The 24,175-nt window shown below is 38.4% G+C and overlaps 2 protein-coding genes across 5 annotated transcripts in view; one reads left to right on the top strand and one right to left on the bottom strand.

The window, feature by feature from the left end:
* LOC101886227 (ovostatin) overlaps positions 1 to 24,175 on the bottom strand; it is a 370,069-nt gene that overhangs the window by 332,938 nt on the left and 12,956 nt on the right. The window contains exons 6-9 of one of the 3 annotated variants that reach the window (XM_068213711.2): positions 19,844 to 20,009; positions 19,681 to 19,765; positions 19,509 to 19,608; positions 18,582 to 19,402 (exon numbers count right to left, since the gene is read on the bottom strand). The exons of 1 other annotated variant lie outside the window; for it this stretch is intronic. In XM_068213711.2, coding sequence (XP_068069812.1) covers positions 19,358 to 19,402; positions 19,509 to 19,608; positions 19,681 to 19,765; positions 19,844 to 20,009 — 396 coding nt within the window. In that variant the 3' untranslated portion in view covers positions 18,582 to 19,357. Of the gene's footprint in view, positions 1 to 18,581; positions 19,403 to 19,508; positions 19,609 to 19,680; positions 19,766 to 19,843; positions 20,010 to 24,175 lie in introns of those variants that run through there. One more of the 3 variants, XR_011006450.2, reaches the window with a different exon arrangement.
* a2m2f (alpha-2-macroglobulin 2, member f) lies at positions 418 to 19,146 on the top strand. 2 transcript variants are annotated; one of them, XM_001345402.10, is made up of 34 exons: positions 418 to 524; positions 1,260 to 1,440; positions 1,574 to 1,730; positions 3,298 to 3,350; positions 3,466 to 3,486; positions 3,644 to 3,809; positions 3,908 to 3,992; positions 4,143 to 4,257; positions 4,355 to 4,475; positions 4,586 to 4,695; positions 4,788 to 4,958; positions 5,045 to 5,278; positions 5,387 to 5,602; positions 5,692 to 5,841; positions 6,014 to 6,139; positions 6,311 to 6,398; positions 7,863 to 8,004; positions 9,361 to 9,586; positions 9,657 to 9,783; positions 9,862 to 9,983; positions 10,062 to 10,113; positions 10,510 to 10,593; positions 10,664 to 10,840; positions 15,629 to 15,704; positions 15,786 to 15,942; positions 16,198 to 16,272; positions 16,354 to 16,516; positions 16,600 to 16,793; positions 16,865 to 17,077; positions 17,190 to 17,311; positions 17,409 to 17,490; positions 18,593 to 18,676; positions 18,758 to 18,863; positions 18,957 to 19,146. In XM_001345402.10, exons 1-34 carry the CDS (start codon positions 418 to 420, stop codon positions 18,995 to 18,997), a joined length of 4,344 nt encoding a protein of 1,447 aa, XP_001345438.8. In that variant the 3' UTR covers positions 18,998 to 19,146. The 2 variants fall into 2 exon arrangements, with proteins under 2 accessions (XP_001345438.8, XP_073779757.1); XM_073923656.1 differs by lacking the exon at positions 3,466 to 3,486 and having other exon boundaries at positions 3,298 to 3,357.

Below are 24,175 nucleotides of genomic sequence, written 5' to 3'. Positions count from 1 at the left end.
GTGTCAAAGGTCAGTTGCTGTGTTTTTCAATATACTGTAGATCAAGAGTGGGAGAATGTTTTCAGGAGATCGCATATATGCGCACTGTGTGATTTTATGTTGTTTAACTGAAAATTGCTTGAATGCAAATAAAATGTAATTTTTTTAGATTAAAAGTAAGACCATTTCAGTATTAAGGCAGAAATACTTACAGAACTAAATGATTATTTTATTGCATATAATTGTAAAGCTTTTATTTGTCTTCAATTCAGTTTTTATTTTTATCAAACTTTTTCAAATCAACATATGTGGATTTGCACAAGCTTTTAAACTACTTTGCCTGGTTGAATTATTAATCAAACAATCAATATATATATATATTTAAAGTCCCTCCTTCAGCACAAAAGTCCCTTTATAAGGGACAGTTCATCTCATCTCATGGCCTGGACACTCGTCATCATGGCACTGAACTTCAGCTGTTGTTGGAAAGGGCTCCTCCTGCTCTTTTCCCTCCTCATTTGTGTCAATGGAAAAATGGCAGAGCCGTAAGTTTTTAGCACTTTAATTGAGGAACACCGTTATTTTGCAGTTATGTTTTGTATTATGTATAATAAATGAATTTAAGTTAGATTGCATCTACACGCCAACTAATTCTCTTTAGATTATAAGTAGACTGTTAGGTTAAGGTTGGGGTTAGGGTTAGTTTAAGTTGACATGTACTTGAAAAAGTTCCTTATAGTCAGTTAAATGTCTGTTGAAGGAGTAGTATCAGCAAATATTAAGCAGACAGTCTACTAATACACAAATGGACCATCAAAAAAGTGTTACCAATAAATGTATTATTATTTATAACTTACAGAACAGGCAATTTACAATAATTAAAATGTATCCATTTAGCTTTTTTTCTATGGGTATTTGATATAAGAATTGTTTATTAAAGAATATTTCAATTATAACTTACGTTACAAGTGTCGATTGAACATTTATTTTCACCTAACTTTAATTTACACTATTATATTTTATATTTATATATTTTTTTAAATTATTACAAAATATAACACAAACATTTAATTTTAATTTCCAGTAAGAATTGAATTTCTGATGACATGAGTTTTGGACATCTGGAAAAGAGACCTTTCAGTATACTAGTCACTGTGTCGGACAGCTATCTCTTGCATTTATTTAGCCCCCCTGTGTTGCAATATAAGCCTTTGCGGAGTGAACTATTTACATTAGAACATGAAAATTTAACAATACTGCATGATTATTTCTTTCAACAGATCTTTCATGGTGATATTTCCTGCTGTGATTGAGTCTGGATCTGAGGCCAAATTGTGTGCAAGTCTTCTGAATCCCAATGAAAGCCTCGTCATGAACATTTATCTGGTTCATGGGAACCAGAGCACATTACTGCTGCAGGAGAAAGCTGAGCAAGAGTTTCATCGCTGCTTTAACTTTAAGGTCTTTTACACAACAAAATGTATTAAATACAATTATTAAATGGTACAAATATAATAACTATGTATGTACATTTGCAATGCGTTTTGTTTTTGAGATGTAGAAGTTGTAAATACAGGACTTTATTTCTCATCAGGCTCCTCTAGCTGTAGCAGAATCAGTGCAGATAATGAAGGTTGAACTTCAGGGAGAATCCTTCAAGAGGACTGAGGAGAGAAAAGTCATGTTCAAATCTTACCACCCTTTGACCTTTATCCAGACAGATAAACCCATCTATATTCCTGGACAGACTGGTGAGTTGTGAATGTTTCAAAGAATAATCTAAGCAAAGAGTAAATGAATCTGGTGTCACTGACATCTTACCCTGATCACAGCTGATGTAACATACAATAAGCAAAATGAGCTGAAGTAGCAGTATAGGTCATTAGGGTCAAAAATAAAAATGTTACAAAACCCTGCAGATGGTCAAAGTATGTATTGAGCAGGTCATTGTATTTATAGACTTGTAAACAGAATAGAAAACCAAATAAGTTTGGAAATAGATAAGAACAAGAGTCATTTGCTACATAATTGTTTTGAAAATATAAGAATCCTAGTAAAGCACCACTTGAACGAGAGCACTTTCAACTCCAGTGCATGCAGTAGTTCAAAGTGTTAGAAAGTGTGATAAGAACCAAGGACAGATCCCAAACAGGCACCAAGTCAGGGTGAGAGGGGCAGAACCAGCACCCATTAATAAGTATTTGGAAAGCTGAAGTCAGAGTTCAGAGCAGATGATCCATTATTCATGCAGTTTTGCAAGATCAATAGAACAAAAGACACAGTACATCCAGCTGATTTTTAATGCATTGCTTTACACAATGAAGCAAAACCTTGTCTCAAAGCATATGATTCATGGATGAAGTGGCTTTCTTTTGTGATAAACTCATTGTCTGCCCATTGGTTGGCCCAATTCAGTTTGTCATTCCTCCCTGATTTTCTGATTAACTTTACTGGGGGAAGCCATATTTAATTATCCTTAAATATTTTTACTGGATGAAAGGTATTCTACCTTAATGGGAAACATGTTGATCTTATCATCTACAAAAAGGATTCATTTCAGGATCATTTTGCGTTGTAGCCTGTATTGGACGTGGACTGGTCCACCTCTGAACAGCATGTCCATGCATAGTTTTAAATTTGGACATGTTATGAGTGAAAGAAAGTTAAGCTAAAATGAGTTGTAGAGAGTTTATTTACCATTTTCACTTTAATTTGTTCATGTGCCGCAAGATAATCTGCTGTCCCATAGGGATATATTAGGGTGGGTAATGTTAATCCTGGACGGCCACCACAAAGTTTAGCTTGAAACATGTAAAAAATACCTGCCTGTCTCCTGAAGACCTTGATTAACTTGTTCATATGCATTTGATGGAGATAAACTAATATACAGTACCAGAAATACTAGACCACCAGAATTAAAATTACCTACCCCTGACTTCATACTAAGACCTCACATGACTGGAAAAAGTCTATCGTCCTGACTTTACCAGGCCCTTTTCATCGGGTATTCATGCCTCACTTGAAATTGCTTCTGTGCCTCTATCAGATTTTGTTAGAATGAGTCCACAGTGTCACTAAAGAGACTATAAACACTTAAAGGTGCATCCAAAAACCGTCTGTGACTCCCTCACTTCCATCAGTATCAGTGTTTTATGTATGTTTTTACCAGTAGGAACCTTGTAATTATGATATGACATGAACATAGCTATTGTCCTGGCATGTTTACACTTTAACTGTACTTTTCACTAGTAATAGTGTGCAAAAAGCACATAAAAGAAAAGCTTAAAAAAGATTATAATAAACTTTTTGTCTCCACAGTTAACTTCAGAATTGTTACCCTGGATAAAAACTTTGCACCACTTGATCAGCAGGTCTGATGTGCTTTATCCAATATCTTTATTAGCCTCATTTGCTCATGATTTGTTTCTTGTTGGCTTTGAATCATTTTAGTACTGACAATTATTTAATGACTGTTTATTTTTACAGTATAGTTCAGTCGTGCTTGAGGTAAGACCACAATACCTCCTGTACTGTCATAACAAACAGACATTTTAAATCCTATAACACTGTAGGAGTTAGCAGTTTTTGTGTTTTATGTAACTACTGTTTACATGTATGTACACAACTTTGTGACTAAATGGATTGTGTTTTTGGTAATAAACAGGACAGTCAAGATAACAGGATTGGTCAATGGACAAATGTTTCCTCAACAAGGTGGATTTTGCAGCGTTCATATGAATTAAACCCAGAATGTCGTGAAGGCACATACAAACTGAAGGCTTTTATTGGAGAAAGGATGATCTCACATTATTTTAAGGTGAAAAAATACGGTGAGTCATAAAATGGAATAACTGCGTTTGACAAATTAATACAATATACTATGTTATTTTACTACTAATGACTTTGATTTCTGTCTTCGGATTTCTAGTTTTGCCTAAATTTGAAGTTGCAGTAAAAAAACCAAATAAAGTAAGTGTTGATGAAGAAGAACTATTAATTGAGGTTTGCGCAAAGTAAGTGGTTTATTTCTCTCCTTTACAGTCAAAATTGTGCTAATTTTATTGAATTGTTAAGTGCATTTTCTGGGGTCAGATATCATAGAATATTATTTATTTTACTTAACCCTGAGTTGTATTTCAGTAGCTTGATTTTTTTTTTTACAGATACACTTATGGACAGCCTGTACCTGGTAAATCATGGGTGAAAGTGTGCCGTAATTCTATGCGCCACTTTCATACCAAAGATTTCAATCCATTGTGTTCAGAGGAAACCACTGAAGTATGTTAGCTGAACTGCACTACACAACATTTTTCCTCCTTGTATTTAAACCACACTTAAGTTTATATGTTAAATTTTTTTTATTCATTAAAATCAGATAACAAAGGCAGGCTGTGCCATCCATAACTTCGGCATATCAGTCTTTTTGAACTCCACACTAAAGGAGAGACTAATGAATTCTCTTCATGTTGAGGCAGTGGTTACAGAAGAAGGAACAGGTGAGCTGTTTGGTTTGGTCAGGTCTTTGTTGTCTGAATTTATTAACCTTTTAATTTGTAATCTTTTATTTTGATATAAATTTTTATTTTGCTGTATTTTACTATTACAGAGATCACCATGACAAAATCTGAATCTGTACCTCTTACATATGAAATTGGGAAAGTCACACTTATTGACCTGCCCAAAACATATGAACATGGATCAGTCATAGAAGGAAAAGTAAGTCTGAAATCTATTTGTCTCAGTTTAATGGAATTAATACACTTAGAATTATTTCAGAATTAACTCCTCAACAATCTTATTTTCAACAGATCAAACTTTTCGATTTTAAGGATGCTCCAATTCCAAACAAAGAGGTTTATCTATTAGAGGGTGAAAACTGGTCCTCCAAACTGCTCCTAAATCTCACTACAGACAGTGATGGACTGGCCAGCTTCTCTCTTAATACATCTAGTCTTTCTAAAAAAGACATTTCTCTGATTGTAAGAGTTTGTATTCACCTAGTTTTACTTCATATTCCATGAAGGGTTCAGTAATAACAGTTAACTCATTTCTGATTTTTTTCCAGGCAAGTGTATATCCAGATACCCATTTTCGTGAGTACAAAACACCTTACTTCTCTACAGATAAAAAAACAGTTCAGGTCTTCCAGACCGCCGATCCATACACCCCAATATTAAGTGAACTGATTATGGAGAATATCGAGCAGCCAATAAAGTGTGGCACTGAGATTACAGCCACTGTCAAGTATTATTTTGTTGGAGAGACGGTTGAAGGCTTCAATACTGACATTGTCTATATAGTGAGTACATGTGGACATTCTTAAAGCGATGGCTTATTTATTTATTTTGTTCGCAGCATTAATCGACTGCACTGGTCAGTTTATAACAGTGTTGTCTGTTTGTTTCAGGTCTTGTCCAAAGGAGTGATTGTTCGTCATGGATATGAGAAGCTTGAAGTGAAGTCTTCTTCTAACAGAGTATCAAGTGGCACAGTGTCCTTCAAACTGTCTGTTGGTGCAGATGTGGCTCCTGTAGTGCAAATTCTGGTGTACTGTGTTCTGCCCAGTGAAAATATTGTTGCTGCAAACAAAAGATTAAGCATTGAAAAATGTTTTGGTAATAAGGTATGTGTTGTAGCAGGTTAAAGATAATCTACTTTATACTGTATTTCTGTTTGAGTCCTAAAAAAAATCCTATTTCACTATCGTCACAGGTTTCTCTGCAGTTTTCTCCTGCTAAAGCAGTTCCTGGTGAGAAAAACACTCTCCAGCTCTCAGCTCAGCCTGGTTCACTGTGTGGCCTCAGTGCTGTAGATCAGAGCGTCCTGATCCTGGAGTCAGGCAAACGTCTGGATGCTGACAAGGTGTATATGCTTTAAGATTCAGTATAAAAAAAACTTTGTATCGTAGTAATCTACACTCGAGTGAAAAAAGATTATAATTGAATATGTCTGTTATAATCCATTTTCTGATATTCAGATTTTGGAAAATTAATGAATGAATTAGAAACAGTGTGTAAATGTGGTCTCATTGCAGATCTTCAACCTGCTGCCAGTTCAGTCGGTGTCATATTATCCATACAGTGTTGAAGATGAGCAGCCGTGTCTACATGTGAGACCCCGTCGATCTGTGCTAACAGACAACGTCTATGAAAACTTAAAGGTAACAGGTCGAATCCATGTGTGACAGTACAGATTAGAATCCTAGATTTGGTTTGGGTGAGTGAATACCAAACATACTTTAAGCGCACAAAAAGCCCTCTTGATATTTCAGACGTGATTATTCTGTATTTCAATTCAATTTGACAGATTTTATTTAATTTTGTTTTCACAGAGAGTGGGGCTGAAAATGGCTTCAAATTTGTTTGTGCGAGTCCCTGAGTGTCTGTCATACAGAGGCCTGACTTATCACAGAAAAATAGGTACCTGTACTGCTATTTATGTTCGTGCTGTTTGTTTTTGTTTGTTTTGAAACACACCTATTATTATATACACCATGAATCCAAAAGATACGGAGACCAGGAAGGGACGTGATGGTGAGGAAACAAATTGGTGGAAAAAAAATAATAATTGGTGAAAGAAAAAAAAAAACTGGGTGATAGGAAAACATATTTTAAAGTTTTTTTGCCTTCCCTCGCACAGACGTTTTGCATTATCTTGCAAAACTGTTTCTCCACAAACACTTCCTGTTCACTTCATTCATGTAAACCCTCACATTTTTGCCAAAATTCTCCCATATTTTAAATTTCTATCCCACTATCATCCTATAATTTAGTATTTTCCCATATTTCTGATATATTTTTAATCTTAAAAGCATGCTGAAAGTAATAATAAAATGTCTGCATTCACTTTCTTTACATTAAAGCTGTGCGTCGATCGTCGCCTTTCATATACAACCTCTGAACCAGTGAATGCATGAATAAGCGCTGACTTATAGACGCGCTCCGTACAATAAACTGATCCCAGATCAGCTTCTTTACATGCCATTTACAGAGGAGCAAAAGTGCAGGACACTTTAGGATTCTGTTGTACATTTATACAGACAGACAAATACACTGAATAATATGTAAACATCTCCGTCCTGCATGCTTTATTTTAAACAGCTAATTTTCTCTTAAATAAGGACCAACAGTTTCTAAAGTAATAGAATGCTTTCATTATTGATCTGTGCATTTCTACAGAGACACCTTTGTTATCAAACAAAACAAAACTTGAGATTCGTTTGCTGCTCACTTGTTTGATAACAGAGATGTCACTTTAAATGGCGTGTACAGAAGCTGATCTGGGATCAGTTTATTGTACGGAACACATCTGTCAGTCAGCGCTTGTACATGCATTCACTGGTTCAGAGGTTGCATATGAAAGACGACTGTCGACGCACAGATTTAATGTAAAGAAGTGGGATAGGAACGCAAAACATATTTGCGAGATAATACAAAATCTTTGTAAGGGAACGCAAAAACCTTAGAAATATGTTTTCCTATCACTTTTTTTTTCTCTCACCAATTTTTCCCCCTTCCGGGTCTCTGTAAAAAGATGACAATCGGTCGTGAGTCTAAAACAAGCAAAGAAAAAACTCAGCAGAAACAGGAAACAAGGAACAAGAAACAATCGTCCAATTGTTGTGAGGACACACGCATACATGCAAACAATTGTGTGTCCAGATAATGTTGTTTGCTCCTGTAATGTGTTGACTATTCTGTTTGTATTATCTGCTTACTATTTGCTCTTTTCTTTTGGCATATGTGCCAGTACTGTATAAAAACATGTTTTTTTACTTTTTTATTGTTATTCATTTTTATTAAGTATTTTTTTTGTTATAGTGTATATATACTTTATTCATACACTACAAACTAACACTTAACACTTTTTTTTTTTTTTTTTAGCGAGGACTGGTGTTGTGAACACTGCTCGATCGAGAATGGGGTTTTCAAGACCAGAATCTTCTCTTGTAAATCGAGATTCTCCCACAGTGACGATTCGGACCGTCTTCCCAGAAACATGGATCTGGGACCTTGCTGAAGTGGGGTATGTGAGGCAAAATCAGTGCATTTGTCATCAACTCATGTCTCTCATACATCTCTTCAGGTGCCCAGGACAGTAAATACCTGGGAGCTTTGCAGATTCTGAATGCATTTTTGTTTTGTTTAATGTTTACTGTTCTTTGTCAAACATTCGTTTAGTTTCTCAAAATTATCTCAGGCATGACTAGTCTCGAAAGCACCAATTACCAACATAGTCCCACGGCAATTCATAACTTTTCGATTTAGTGGCTAATTCGTATGAATACCTACGATCTAATTCGTACAATTTAGTGCGATTTGCTCATCCCCCAATGACGGTTAGGTTTAGGGGTGGGGTTGGGTGCCACGCCTCCTTTTTAAAATCATACTCATACTGAACTCGTAAGAATTAGTCACTAAAATTTCACTTTTCTTGTGAGATTAGGCTGCAATTACACCCTTTCACTTGACACACCAAACATAGCTTAGGTCTACAGATTGTGTAAATACAGTGCATTCAGACAGAATTCACTATGCTTAACCTTGTGCCATTCCACAATAAAAAATATATATTTTACTTTTAAAAAATAGAGAAAAACAAAACCTTATATTGATAACGAGGAAAAAAAATGTTGGAGCATTTCAAATTTAAACAGCATTTGCCTTGACACACCAAACATAGGTGATGCAGGAGTTTTGCCTCTAGCAAATTTGACTAAATCAATAGACGAATGCTAACATGGATGGACCTTGTTTTCTCATCTTCCTATAAGATCCTGTTTGGAAGAAGCAATTAAACCTATACTAAACTGACCTGACCTACTGAAAATTTTCAGTAAAGAGTGTATGATTCTCTTGCTGTTTAGTGATTCTCTTGATTGAACTTTTAACATTAAAAGACAATGTCACTTTAACATCCTGTGCACAGACGTACACTGCCAAGAATTTAATTATTTTTGTAATTTGTTTATGCTCAATAAAGGCATCACAACACACATTTAAAATTATTTTTACATGGATATTTTTAGGTATCCATCTTTCACCCCTTCTCAGATCGCACATGCAGAGACCATCTGGCGAACAATATCTCCTTAACTAAGTCTGGCAGTCATCTGTAATTACATGAATTGACATGATTTGGAGGTAAAATAGCAGAGATTGGACTGCTAACTCAAAGACATGGTTTAATTGGTCTTTTCAAAATACTTAGGACTAGCCTAATGGCATTCCCAAAGTTAGATACTGCACACTAGAAATTAAGATGTCGTTTGCAAAAACAGATAACTTCAAAATCACATTTTTTGCAATTGTGTAACCAAATGTTGCTTACTTAAGTGCTGAGTCAGAATCAAACAGGCTTATTGTTATTTTTGCACCACAGAGACTCTGGATCAGCTGAGGTTCCTGTTACAGTTCCTGACACCATCACCACTTGGGAGACGGAGGCCTTCTGTCTTTCCTCCACAGGTCTGGGTTTGGCTCCTCCTGCTCAGCTGACAGTTTTCCAGCCCTTCTTCCTGGAGCTCTCTCTACCTTACTCCATCATCCGTGGGGAGATCTTTGAGCTCAAGGCCACTGTCTTCAACTATCTGTCCAAGTGCATCATGGTGAGATTTTAGACTCAGTCTGATCCAGTCAGAATAAATATTCCACTAATCACATGTGCTTGATTGACAGGTTAAAGTGAGTCCAGCTCCTTCCTCAGACTACACTCTCAAAGCCTCCTCTGATGATCAGTATTCATCCTGTCTCTGTGCTAATGGAAGACAAACCTTTAAATGGATCCTCACTCCTTCTGTTCTTGGTGACTTGTCCAGTCTGAATAATTGTTTCTCAGTGTTTGTGTCTGCTGTATCTTCATGTAACATGTCTTGTGTTGCAGGAGTGATGAATATTACAGTCAGTGCAGAGGCAGAGGCGTCCCAGACTGTGTGTGACAATGAGATTGTGAGTGTGCCAGAGAGAGGACGCATTGACATCGTCACACGAAGTCTGCTTGTACAGGTCAACATAGATCAAATGGCTCTCAGACATAATCGACCAATGATCCTATACTGCTAATGTTATTGTTTTATGCTGCAGGCTGAAGGAACTGAAAAGACAGAGACCAACAGCTGGTTACTGTGTCCAAAGGGTGGGTCTACAGGTTGTGTAGATACAGTGCATCCGGACAGAATTCACTGTGCTTCACTTTGTGCTTATTCCATAATAATAAAAAAAAAAAATTATTTCTAAAAAATCAACAAAAATACCTTATATCGATAACGAGAAAAAAAAACTTTTGTTTAAACATTCATAATTGAGTTTAGGTATTATACAAGTGCATTCTGCTTCCACTGATATTTTTTTTCTGAGATGTTTTTGCAACTTGATTTTAGACACTATTTTACACTTTTGTGTGTTTAAATCAAGATAATTACTAATTGTAATTGTGTTTTTATTGTTAATGATACTTAAGAGATGGTATTAGAATATTTATTTTGAAGTGTTCTCCTGATGACTGATGTGTATCTGTCTCTCTAATTCACAGGTGACAGTCTCTCAGAGGAAATGAACCTGACTCTTCCTAAAGATGTGATAGAGGGATCAGCAAAATCCTCAGTTTCAGTCATTGGTAACATTTACATATAGAAACAGAAATGAGGAGCTTGCGCTTGGATTTCTATAATGTGTTTGGTTTGCAGGAGACATATTGGGTCGTGCACTGCAGAATCTTCATGGATTATTACGGATGCCGTATGGCTGTGGAGAACAAAACATGGCTGTTCTTTCTCCTAATATTTACATTCTGCAGTATCTGGAGAACACAAAGCAGCTCACATCAGCCATCCGAGAGAAAGCCAGCAGCTTCCTTAAGAGCGGTGAGACACATCAGTCATAATAAAAAATGTCTTGGTTACTAACTAAACTGTCGTTTTTCATAGAAGGGATGGAGACGTGTGTCTGGAAAGACACTTTGGGTGTATACAATATGACCAATCACTCTGAAGAGTGAGAAATCAGGCCAATGAATGCAAATGAGTTGGTAGAGCTCGGCTCCACAGGTGCTGGCAATTAATCATTGGTAGAGTATATAGCCAGTGCATGCAGAGCAAGCACTTTCTTTTAGCCACTGAGGAGCCAAAAACTCAGCTGGAGACTCAGTTGCTGTGGAATCAGAGACACCATTAACATTATATGGGAATTATTTAGAAGAATTTGGATTGGCAATGGTAAATGTGCTTTTATCTAGCTAATTGTAGTCTAGGGATTTTTTAAAATACAACAATACATTTGGAAAAATCTACCAGTCCCGGAAGGGGGAGGATGCTGCAGAGGCCACGTGCTACTCAAAAGGGGACTTTATGGCTATATTGACATATGGACTAGCCCCATCATGATGGAGTGCTGAATATGATGAGCTGGTTAGTGGGTAGGGAAGACACAGGTCCACCTGATAAGGGGGAATACACCATGCTTGGATACACATATGGGAACACCACTGTGGATGGCACCGAACCCCAGGATGTGGGTAAACCAAGCAGTCATATCAGACACCGTACTGGGTCAGGCACCTGGCACAGTAAGCATTTTTGATGCCAAGCTTAGTTTCCTCCCGATAAACCAGGGTTACCCATAATCAGGAGACAACCAGCTCCACACAAAGATTTTAAAATCTTGCAATTATATTAGGTGTTACCCTGCCCACAGCTCTATAGATATCTGTGAGGGAGACGCTGTGTGCTAACACTTCTTGTTGAGTGTGCTCTCACAACCAGGGGACATGACCCGCCCTGGCACTGATAGGTGAGGGCAATAGCATCTACTATCCAGTGACCCAACCTCTGTTCTATTCAACCACCATAACAGATAAAGAACTGTTCAGAAGATCTTAAATTCTGCATACATTCCACGAAAAGGTGCAAAGCGTGAACGAGACAGAGTAGTGCAGTGTCTGGGTCTGCCACCTCTATGGTGCTTGCAGGTTCACCGCCTGGTCTCTAAATAGGGTGGTAGGAACCGGAAACATAGCCGGCCTGAATTCCAGGCACGATTCGCTGACCAAAATGCCTCCAGATTCCCGACCCTCTTGATCAATACCAACGTGACCAGCAGTGATGTCTTAATGGAATTTTTACATATACTGAGTCGAGTGGTCCGACTGGATCTCTTTGCAGTCCCACAAGGAATACAGAGAAATCCCATGAGAAGTGGTCATGCGCCTCTGAGTAACCGGATGATTAGAATATGCTTCCCGAGCGTGCTTCCATCCACCAAATCACAGTGAGTGGAGATGGCTGCCACGTAAACCTTCAGTGTGGAGTATGACAGCCTATGCTACAACTTATCCTGAAGGAAGGATAACACAATGCTAATCAGGCAAGTTCAACACCACTCACCAAATAGACTCCACTTCAGGGCATAGACATGCATCGTAGAAGGTGCTCTAGCCTGAGTGATGGTGCTAACCACTTATGCCAATAAGTCACCTAAGTCTTTCACGCTCTGTCTATGGACCACACGTGGAGGTACCAGAGATTTGGGCGCGAGTGCCAGGGGGTTCCTCGTCCCTGGAAGAGGAGGTCCTCTCTCAGGGGAACACACCAGAAAGGGGCCGTTGCGAGGAGTGTGAGTTCGAAAACCCTGGTCCAGTTAGGCTAGAGTGGCGCAACTAACAAAACCTGCTCCTCATCCTCTCTGACCTAGCACAGTGTCTGTGCGAATATGCTCACTGGGGGAAACGCATATTTGCGCATACCCAGAGGCCATCTGTGAGCCAGAACATCCATGCCGAGGGGGGTCTTGGTCAGGGAATAAAACAACTGGCATTTTCGGGAGAAGCAAACAGATCACCCTGAGCTTCCCTGAAGCGCTCCCATATCAGCTGGACCATGCCGGGCTGAAGTTTCCATTCTCCTTGGAATGCTAGCTGTCTTAAGAGCACATTGACTGCACATTGCATGCTACACATGGCCCCCCAGCCCATGCTCGAGACATCTGTCGATAAGAGAAACATGCCTGGTCACTTGTTCTAAGGGCACCCCCGCCTGTAGAAAGACAAGAACCATCCAGGGACTGAGGGTGCAGCAACACAGCAGAGGGATGGTTACCCAGTGCACGTCCGTGCACCATGCCTGTCTGTGAACCTGATTGTAAACCCAGCGCTAAAGTGGTCTCATATGATCTTTTGACCTGGGCCCCAACTGGCTGAGGTGCCGGTACACTCTGTCTCTGCAAAATCAATTGATCTCAGGACGAAGCTAGAATATGCCAATCATCAAGATAGTTGAGAATGCGAGAGCCGAAGAGGCACTGGGGCACCCTCCGGCGAGCTTGGTGAAATCCCATGCAGACAGGGTCCATTCACACACACACACATAACTTACCTCTACTCCATCGGCCGATCTTCAGGGTGCACACTGGAGATTGCATTGTATTGGGAACACATACACACAAACACATTACATCCCCATTATTCCTTGCATATTTCGACACACCATACACCACACCACATCATTTATCTTACCTATGTGTCAATTTGTGTTGGTGTTTGTTGTATCTGTCCTCTGGTTTTGCGCCATGATGGCTACGGGAGGCAAATGGGGCCAAAAAATTATGCACAACCTTTTATGCACAGTCGGGTGTTGGCCAGGCAGGAGAAACGATATGTTTTCTGTGAGGAGGTGAAGAGACTGTGGGGAAAGATAAAAAAGGAGCATAAAGACCTGTGAAAATGTACCTACGCTTGATGCATTTTATGTGATGTAATATACAAATAAAGTGTGTATATAGAGACAGAAGGAAACTTACCTGCATGATCTTGTATGTATATACATAACATATACTCAACTGCCAAACGGTTGAAGCCGTGTGAGTAGTGGTGTAACGGTTGGTAGAAGTATTGAGAGTCTAAATAGCGAATTTTTTGTACATATTTATTTTGTTACTTTATAGTCTTTATTTCTTGCTTAGTTGGTTGTTTATTTTTATATATATTTTGTATACTTCATTTTTGGGATTTTCGAATTGGACACTTTGCACTGTAAAAAAAAACGGACCTTTTCACAATAGTGTTACATCAGCTAAGCCATCTTTTTTTTTTCTTTCTTCACACGTTACCCATAACAACGCCTCTGTGTGACAGACACATTGGAGTATGTGCTTCCCTGTTTTGCATCCTGAATGGCATCTTGTGTAAATAGCCGTTCAGTTTGCGCAGATCTAGGATTGGTCTTAACCCACTGCTCTTTTTGGGCATGATGAAGTACTGGCTGTAAAACCCACTGTTAATCTCAGTTGGAGGGTTAAATACCTATTGCAACCTTCGCCAGGAGGACAGCAATCTCCTCTCGACAGGGGCTGATACGGGGCTGAGCTTCATAAAATACACGCTAGTGAAGGCCGTGAGGCAAACTGAATTGCATAATCAAGTCTGATCGTCTGCATGAGTCACCACCATGAGCTGGGTAGTGTTAACCTGGCTGGCAGAGCTTGTGCTAATAGTGTCATGGGAACAATCATTGATGTGCCAGCAGAGGGGCAGCTCGGGAATGGAGTGCTTACCCCCGGAAGTGCTCCCCTTGCACCCTCAGAGCTAGTGGCAAGGTGAATGGGCCTGCAGGGGGAGCAGTTTGATTTATGACCACTTCTATCGCCTTTGACTGCTCTTTCACCATCGAGAACTCCAGGGTAAAGTCTCCGATGGTGTTGCTAAATAGGCCGCCCTGGAAATAGGCAAGTTAAGAATGCGAGCTTTGTCAACATCATGCATATCAGCCAGGTTCAGCCAGAGGTGGCATTTCTGGACCTGTAATGTGGTCATCATCTTCCCCAGGGCACGAGCAGCTGACTTGGTGGTCATTAGAGCATAGTTAGTCACTGTGAGGAGCTCATGCATTAGGCCCAGGAAGGAACCACCCTTGTGCAGTTCAGCCAACTTCTGCACTTGTCAGCACTGATAGGTGGCCATATCGTACAAGGCGGATGCGGCCTGGACAGGATTGGACGAGAATCCAAAGATTGTCCGCGATAGGGCACTCCACTTGTGGAATTGCTTTGTAACCCCTGATGGCTCTGTCATCAAGTATGGTGAGGACGGAGGCTAATGAGGATCAGGCAGAGAATGGTGACTTCCATGCCTGCGTGAGCTCACTGTGCACCTCTGAAAAGAATGGGAGGGGGGCCTGGAAGGTTTGACCTTTCTCTTGGTCCCTATGTAGCACCCGTCTAATCGGTCCGGAGGTCGAGCTAGGGGGACAAGCAATCTCGATCCTGACCTCCAAAGCAGCCCGGGTCATCAGTTGCACAACAGTCATGCCCTCACTGCTTGGGAAAACAGCTTGGCAGAAGTCTCTTCAGCCTCATGTAAGGGTCTTAAGTAAAAAAGATTAAAAAGTGCTTGCATTGTGTGTGTTGGCTATATACTCTACTAATGATTAATTGGCGGCACTTGCGAATCCAAGCTCTGCCACCTCATTGGCATTCATCGGGCCATTTACCTACTCGGATCTTACTTGATTGGTCGTATAGCTTACTCTCAAAGTATCTTTCCAGACACATTTCAGAGTTGCCTCTGAAGGGGAACTACTGAGACTGTTTGCTGAAAAATTTATTTATTATTAATGTCAGACACAAACTGTTGAAGCATTAACCATTATGTCACTTAACAGGATACCAGAGACAACTGAACTACAAGCATTTTGATGGGGCTTACAGCACATTTGGTTATGGTGATGGGAATACGTGGTATATATATTTTCACTCTTTTGTTAAAAAGAAATAATGTCAAGGAGTTATTCTTAATAGTTTAAACTTTAACACAACCAGGTTGACTGCCTTTGTCCTGAAGTCTTTTGGCAAAGCTCAAAAATACACATTTATTGATCCACAAATTATTCAGAGTGCAAAGGATTGGTTAATAAGCAGACGGAATTCAGACGGCTGTTTTATCCAACAGGGAAGACTGTTTAACAACAGAATGAAGGTCTGTCTGTCTATCTATCTATCTATCTATCTATCTATCTATCTATCTATCTATCTATCTATCTATCTATCTATCTATCTATCTATCTATCACTATAGCAATATCTAGAAAGAAATCTAGTAACTAGGAAACTTAGCTTTTACTTTTAAACTTTTCTCTTTCAAACATTTAGGATTTGTCAAGCCAAGATAAATGTCTGTCTAAATTAACATAAATGTATTGTGTTGCCTTACCCCAAATTCTCCTCTATCATAGGGTGGAGTGAATAATAATGTGACCATGACGGCCTACATTACTGCATCACTGCTTGAACTGGAAACTCCAGTCACAGTAAGTTCATCATCAGGAAACTCAGTATAAACTCTTAGTAAAATGATACTCGCAGCATCTGTTTGTCTGTTTGTGTTTCAGGATCCTGTCATCACTAAAGGTTTGTCATGCTTGAGGTCTGTCATCGAGGATGTCAAAAACACTTACACCACTGCTCTGCTGGCCTACACTTTCAGTCTGGCCAGAGACACCAACACTCGACAGCAGCTTTTCAACAAACTGGAGGATCTTGCTATTTCAGATGGTAAGAGATTGCTTTCTGATGACTTTCTGCACTGCACTGTTGCTTTTGTCCTGCTGGTTGAGTTTGTCTTTTGTGTCCTAAAGGTCCTCTTGTCCACTGGTCTCAGTCTGCATCTGCTGATGACTCTGCTTCTCTGGATGTGGAGATCAGCTCATATGTGCTGCTAGCTGTTCTCACTGCAGATTCACTCACTACAGCTGATCTGGGCTTTGCTAACAGGATTGTCAGCTGGCTTGTGAAGCAGCAAAATGCCTATGGAGGATTCTCCTCCACACAGGTTCCTCAAATCAGACACATTATTGCTGAATGGCTAAAATTGTCACATGATTGAACTTATTTCTTTCCCAGGACACAGTGGTGGCTCTTCAGGCTCTGTCTTTGTACGCCACCAAAGTGTTCAGCTCTGACGGCTCCAGCACAGTGACTGTACAGTCAGCAGGAGACTCTCACCACTTTGATGTCAATCAGGACAACAAGTTACTGTACCAGGAGAAGCAGCTGGCCAATGTGCCGGGCAAATACAGCATTGAAGTCAAGGGTTCAGCCTGTGTGTCTGTGCAGGTCTGTAGTTTCAGCTTTGTTCACTCACTTTTTTTTTTTTGCCATTTTGTGGTTATTCTACTTTGAGATGCTTTGATGATGGTTAAGAATGTGTTTGTTTTGACTCTCTCAGATGGCTCAGTTCTACAACATTCTCACTCCTACTGAAGCTAAAACATTAAGTATTGATGCTGAGGTTGAGGGAGATTGCAAGAAAACCTTTGGAAAAAGTCTATTGTTAAATTTCACTGTGACGTAAGAAGTGTAACTTTACACTATAAAACCTGATTATGGTTGTGGCTTTAGTTTATTCATCATTAACTCTGATGATTCTTGTGTTTGTGTTTTACAGATATGATGGTCCACAGGCCAAAACTAACATGGTTATTGTGGACATTAAACTCTTATCAGGATTCACAGCTGATACGTCAATGGTGTGTTTGACTGTTAAGGGATTTATTCGATGTATTGATTTACTGTGAACCGAGGCGTAGCGCAAAAAGGCAGAGGATGGTGGTGGGGGTGTGTCATGGTTCGGGAAGGATGAGGGAGCAAGGACTTAAATGCAACATAAGATGGCTTTTATTTATTAAAAACAAAACAAAAAGTCAACAAAAACCACCCTGATGGGGACCAACATAACTATAACACAAAAGGGTAAACAAACTTGGCTGGGCTGGCAAGACAGGACTGGAGCAGGAACACAGGGGAGTGTAGAAAACAAACAGGCACAGGACAGCAGACATGAGGAGACTTTAAGCAGAAGTAAATGAACACACAAACAGATGAACATAATTAACTAATGATGGGTTAACAAGGAGGCTGGGACTAGACAATAGACAGGAGAGCACATGACACAAAGAGCCAACACAAGCCATGTGCTCACATAAAACAACGAGAACATGCAGCCAATTAGATTACTCATTAACCGCATGTTCATGTGACAACACAAGCACGTGCATGTAAACATGCTCCACATGCTAAACACAGCAACAGAAGACTGAACGTGGGACATGAGTACACGATGAATGAAAACACTCACCATGTACTCACACAAGCAGCGTGCATGCTTCACCCCTGCGCCGACCAAAACCGAAACCAACGAGACTGAGACGCTGGGAATGAAACGTCACTGCAGACAGACGAATGGGAACACCCGGACGAGATCGTGAAATCGCAAACACGTCCAGACCTCACGCGCCCGCATCAAGCAAATACGTGCACGGTCTAGGCGCGCTCACAAATATCGCTTATAGAGAAACACTCACAATGACAAAAGCGGTGCCCGACCTGAAAAAACTCAAGTCGAGCACAACACAAGACATGACAGGACTAGTGTCTGGACTCTGCCACTAAAACAAGAATTAACAAGACCACAATGGCAGCACCCTGACAGGGGGGGCTGTTGCGACAACCTTGATCACGCAGGGCCCCCATCCGCTACGCCACAGACTGTGACAATCTTTTGTTGGGAATGTAACATAATAAATGTATTTATTAATCTTTTGCTTTTTTTTTTTTTTTTACAAAACACAGCTTAAAACTCAACAGCAGTCATATGCCTCGCCTGTGGAGCGGATTGATTCCAAAGATGATCATGTCCTTGTGTATCTGAAAGAGGTGAAAGATTTTATTTTTAACAGTTATATTTTTATTCATAATGATTCATATAAATTTATAAATCTTTTTATCCTCTTGAAGGTTCCTAAAGCAGACCCAGTGAATCTCCAGATTGGACTGAATCAGATTATTCAAGTGAAGAATCTTAAACCAGCTGTTATTAAAGTGTATGATTACTACCAGACAAGTAAGATTTTATGAGTCATTTTGGTTTTTATTACATTATCTAGAAGTATCAGCTAATATTAAACTAATTTCTCTGTATCAACATTTCCCCTAGGTGATCAGTCAGAGATGGAGTACTCATCCCACTGTGAATGAAGAGTCACACTTTACTTCTGCAGCTTGAATAAAGATGTTAAATACTCACTAAATGTTAAATGTTACATTAGAAGTATTTATTCTTTATCCAATGCAAAACAATTTATTGTAAATAAATACATATAATAAAAGAGTTCCTTTAAACCTTTTATTTGTGTTTATATAATATGGCAAAGGTCATGAGGTCCTTGACTAAGGTCAAATCGAGAAGTAAAAATGAATGCCATAACGAAAAAGAGGAAGAAAGATAGAGTTAATAGCAGTGTTATACTATTAACATCTACTTCCATCTTCTGCTTAAAATAATAAAAACATAAAACCTGGGACACTGAATGTCTGTTCAGAACGGTATCAGAGAGATCAGATCAGAGTTTCGGTATGGTTGGCACAGCCTGTTTTACTTATCTAGTAGAAATGGAAAAGCAAGGAACATAAACTATTGTAGAAGTATTGTAAAAATACAACTTTTAAATAAAAAGCAGGTTTGGTACAAACAGTGAAACCGACAAACCTCTGTGCTTTCTTTTACACACAGTGGACTGTGAGTGTCAAGAGTTTTTCGGCACACTTTCACAGATGATTTACCAAGTACAGGCTTCCCGTAAGTGTATCTATTGAAAATGTTAAAGAAAATTGGACATGGTTAAAATCAACAAAATTGTTGCTTTTAAAATGCTACTTACTTTCCGCAAACCTCAATGACCATGAACTCATCATCTATGCTCACAGGATTTGGTGAAATCACAAAAACTCCAAACTTAGGCAAAACTGCAAATCAGATGACAGAAATTTGGAGTTTCCCATTTGCATAAAAATAAACCAACATATTATTGCAAATTGCCTTACCATATTTTTTCACATCAAAATCATGTGAGATCATCCTTTCCCCAATGAAAGCCTTCACTTTGTACGTGCCTTCACGGGCCTCTGGGTTTAAATCATAAGAACGCTGCAAAATCCACCTTGTTGAGGAAACATTTGTCCATTGACCAATCCTGTTATCTTGACTGTCCTGTTTAATGAGCACAGTTGTTTAATTATTGTGAAAAGAGTGAATGACATGAAGTTCCACATCAAATGAACAGGTCTCTGCAGAGCCTGGTCTCTAGCACTTTCCTTGATTTGTTTTATATATATATACACTGTTAACCCTTACTGTAGATTATGCAGTAAATAACTGTAAAATAGCCAGTGTTTAGCTGTAATGAAAATAAACAGTATTTTACTGTAAAAGGAGCAGGATTTGTATGAAATTCTGTAGTGCAAAGAATAAATTACAGTAATTTACTCCATGTACCATTACAGATATTTACTGTGATAATAAATGGTAAATTACTGTTCAACCATTACTGCCCCATCTACTCTGATGCTTTATGTTGCTATTTTATATTTATTTTATCTCTGTGTTTTCTTTGGTTCCTTTTATGTTTTTAACATTGAGTATCAGGAGTCAACCAATGCCACAGAGCTTATTAAAAGGTAAGTGTAAGATATGGACGAAATGCATTTAAAGGCAAAAATATTCACAGAGCAAAGAAATTGTCACAATAATTTTTATAACTTTGTTTACTTTTTCTATAATTAATCTAATTTAATTGCCTAGTTTGACCTATAGTTAAGATTTTAAATTGCACTTTCAACTGAATATTAGTATTTTGCTAAATAACTAGTAAAAATGTGTTATTAAAAAAAAAAAAATATATATATATATATCTTAAACAACACGCACATACATTTTTGCAGAGACTCAATGAATTTGTCTGGAAAACTGGCAAGTAAAAGTGCCATTAACAGTATAAAGGCTTTCCTAAATAAATGTATAAATCATGATCTTTGTTGTGTTTTTTTATTATTTTTACTACAGATTTGGAACGACATGAGAATCAGATTATTTATTTTTTTTTTTCTATGGATGAAGTTTATATTATAGTATATTTTTATTGTTTTTATTAAACGATATGTGCATAACTGTGATAAATGTAGGCAGTTGCTTTGAAAATATGCTATGTACCAGGGGTGTCAAACTCCTGGAAGGCCACAGCCTAGTAGAATTTAGTTCCAGTCCTGCTTCAACACACTACCTTTAGATTTAGTTTGATCAGGGGCCTGTTTCAGAAAGGAGGTTAAGTGAAAACTCAGAGTATTTTAACCCTGAAATGAGAGAAACTCTGGGTTTTCCGTTTCAAAATGGCAGGTTTGTTAAACTCGAGAAATCAGGGTAAGTCAAGCCTGTTTCTGAAAGAAAGGTAACTTTAACTCAGAGTCAGTTACTGTGGTAACTTACTCTGTGAATCTAACCTGGTCCGGAGCAGGTTTTATTCTCTAAACTCTGAGTTTCTGTCGGTCTCCCCTTTTTTAAAGATGAAGCGTATTTCTCACCTGAGCCTTACATTTTCACACACCTATTTTAGAACTCAGTTTGGAGATGGCTATAAAAACGATTGATGGAAACGACATGATTCACATAACTTTTGAAAATATGCATAATAAAACATGTGCATAACTGAGTAGGTTAAACTTTTATTTGATAAGAAAAGATGCGCATAAACTACAAAGTGCACTTAACAAATTACAGTATGTACATTAAAAAAGTTTGTTAGAGATGATGATGAAAATGTGTGTGAATGGACAAACCAGCAGACTGAGAACACTGTAGAACATCTTAAATGTTGTTTTAGTCATTCTAAAATGCCTTTACTGTTTTAGTATTAGTGTATTTATTAATTACCTCCGAGCGTCTGGAGCGTGTCAAGATCTCCGCGTCTGGCTTCAAACGCCCCAACGTGTTCATTGTGTGTCAATTGTCTTCTGAGGCGCAAGTATTAAATAAAAAATCATTGACGCAGCTTATTCAAATTCTGTTTTTACTGTTGATATTTGCCGCAAGTTAATCAGGAAGTGACGATTTTTTTCTCTTTGACTCGTTGGATAAAAACGCTGCTTTATTCGCATCTTTTAGGCATTATTCCAGTTTTGCACAAATTTATGTAATAGCCTGTATTTTGATGGAAACACAGCTATTGCCTACATTTTTGTCACACACAGAACAAAGTCACGTACGAGGCTTGTCCTTTTTTCCATAAATATTTAGCTTAACCTTTGACATGTACATTACTAGATTAATGGGTTTATTATTCTGTCTAAAAATTATTTTTAGCACTGCTTAAGCTCTTATTGTTATGTCAACCTCTATTACTTGATCAATAAAAAGGCAGACACACAAGTGCACTGTTAAATCTATTAAAACTGATAAACGTGTATAAAAGTTTAGAAAAAAAGTATAAACGTCACACATTACATTACTTATTTTATTATACTTAAATGTTTAAATACTTAAAATTAAAAATTACGCATTAACTTGAGCAGCTGTTTTCCCACGCTGTCTCTGTTTCACTGATGGTTGCTTCTTTTTATATACGCTCATATTTGCTATAACTTTGCATGAGCACATCAAGTTCAGCTGGGGAAAGAAATGGTGATCTCTTTTTTTAAGATGTTGCCATAGTCACTCGTAATATCTTCGCTCCATTGATAATGCCTTTTTATAGTCACGGTGTGCACGCTTAACTCTGAGTTGGTCTACTCAAAGTTGATTGACCCAGCTCAGATCAGCTATTCTGAAACCGAAAACTCAGAGTTTTTAATCTCTCGGTAAATCAACTCAGAGTTCAAGTTTAAACTCCGAGTTGTTTGAACCTCCTTACTGAAACAGGCCCCAGGTGTGTTTAATTAGTATAACTGCACTGTTACTCTGTAGATTGTGCAGTAAATAACTGTAAAAAACAATGATTTAGGCATCACCACACACTCCCACAGGCTGTCCGTCTTATTCTAAACACAAAGGTGTTAGAAAGAGTTTTCAGAAAATGCTGGCCCTTTAAGAGAGCCAGGTGTTTGATTTGTTTACTGCTGAGTGTGCTCTATTCTCTGTCCATCAATTCAGATGTTGAGTCTGATATGTTTTAGGCTTTAAATAAGAATCTTAAATGAGTAAGTAAAATGTGTTCAAATGTTTTTGAGGGTTTATAAAACAAGGCTGTGTACTTGAAAGCTACATTGTTAGCTAGTTAGCCTCTCCTCATATAACTTTTTACATTACTTTTGTTTAAGTATATGTATTTATTGGATATTGCATACTGCCACGATATACAGATGCTAAAAGTTGTATGTATCTTTCTGGCAACTAAGCCAAAATTAAATTCCATCATCTCAGTAAGGTAACATGTGCACATCATCACAGGGAATCACAAAAACATGATACACATAGCCATCCACACACAAAAGCTCCCCTGTCCGGTCCCAGGTTGTGAGTTTGTTGCTAAGTATTTTTCAGAGCTGTGTTTCCACCTATGAATTTATATTTGAAACAATAAAAAAGTTTGTTGTCATGAGATAATTATAACAATAAAAGATTGGATCCTTTGGTTTTTCGGTGTTGCCAACTTTATTTTTGTTTTCTATAATTATTTTAAACTTTTTGAGATTTGACACAGCTTTTAATTATTTAAAACTTTAAAATTTAAAATAATTATTTTCTTTTTTGCTGTTCAATTTTTTTTTTTTTTTTGCATAGTCAGCATTGAGGAGAGAGTAACAAATTTCACTGCAGCACTTTGTGTGTGTGTTTGTGTGTTTATTGGATATGTGATTGTGATAAATGTTAGCAGTTGCTTTAAAAGTATGCTATATACCAGGGGTGCTTAATCCTGTTCCTGGAGATCTACGTTCCTGCAGATTTCAGTTGCTATCCATATCAAACACACCTAAACCAATTAATTAGGACTTGAACACCACGTGATAATTACAGGCAGGTGTGTTTGTTATGGGTAGCAACTGAAATCTGCAGGAACGTAGATCTCCAGGAACAGGATTAAGCACCCCTGCTATATACCATGGGGGTCAAACTCCAAGTTACTGGAGAACTGCAGGGCAGCAGAGTTTAGTTCCCACCCTTCTTCAACATTACCTGTAGATTTCTAACGAGCCTTAATTAGTTTTATCAGGTGTGTTTAATTAGAGTTACAGCTTAAAGTCCCAGTCACACTGCATTTTTCTCCCTTTAGACTTCCATTCATACGCATGTGAATGCTGCAGACCTGGAATGCTAGCTCATGCGACAAATTTTACAGTTTGCAGCATTGGAAAGTTCAAGCTTGGAGAACTCTGAACTGCGAAATC

This window comes from Danio rerio, chromosome 15 (genome assembly GCF_049306965.1).
Source record: "Danio rerio strain Tuebingen ecotype United States chromosome 15, GRCz12tu, whole genome shotgun sequence".
NCBI lineage: Eukaryota > Metazoa > Chordata > Actinopteri > Cypriniformes > Danionidae > Danio > Danio rerio.
This window is presented reverse-complemented; position numbering and strand designations above follow the sequence as displayed.

Coding starts and splice junctions, on each gene's coding strand:
- a2m2f (XM_001345402.10), top strand. CDS start 418: ATGGCCTGGACACTCGTCATCATGGCACTGAACTTCAGCTGTTGTTGG. Junction 4,959..5,044: donor AAAAAGACATTTCTCTGATT/GTAAGAGTTTGT, acceptor ATTTTTTTCCAG/GCAAGTGTATATCCAGATAC. Junction 9,784..9,861: donor CCTCACTCCTTCTGTTCTTG/GTGACTTGTCCA, acceptor CTTGTGTTGCAG/GAGTGATGAATATTACAGTC.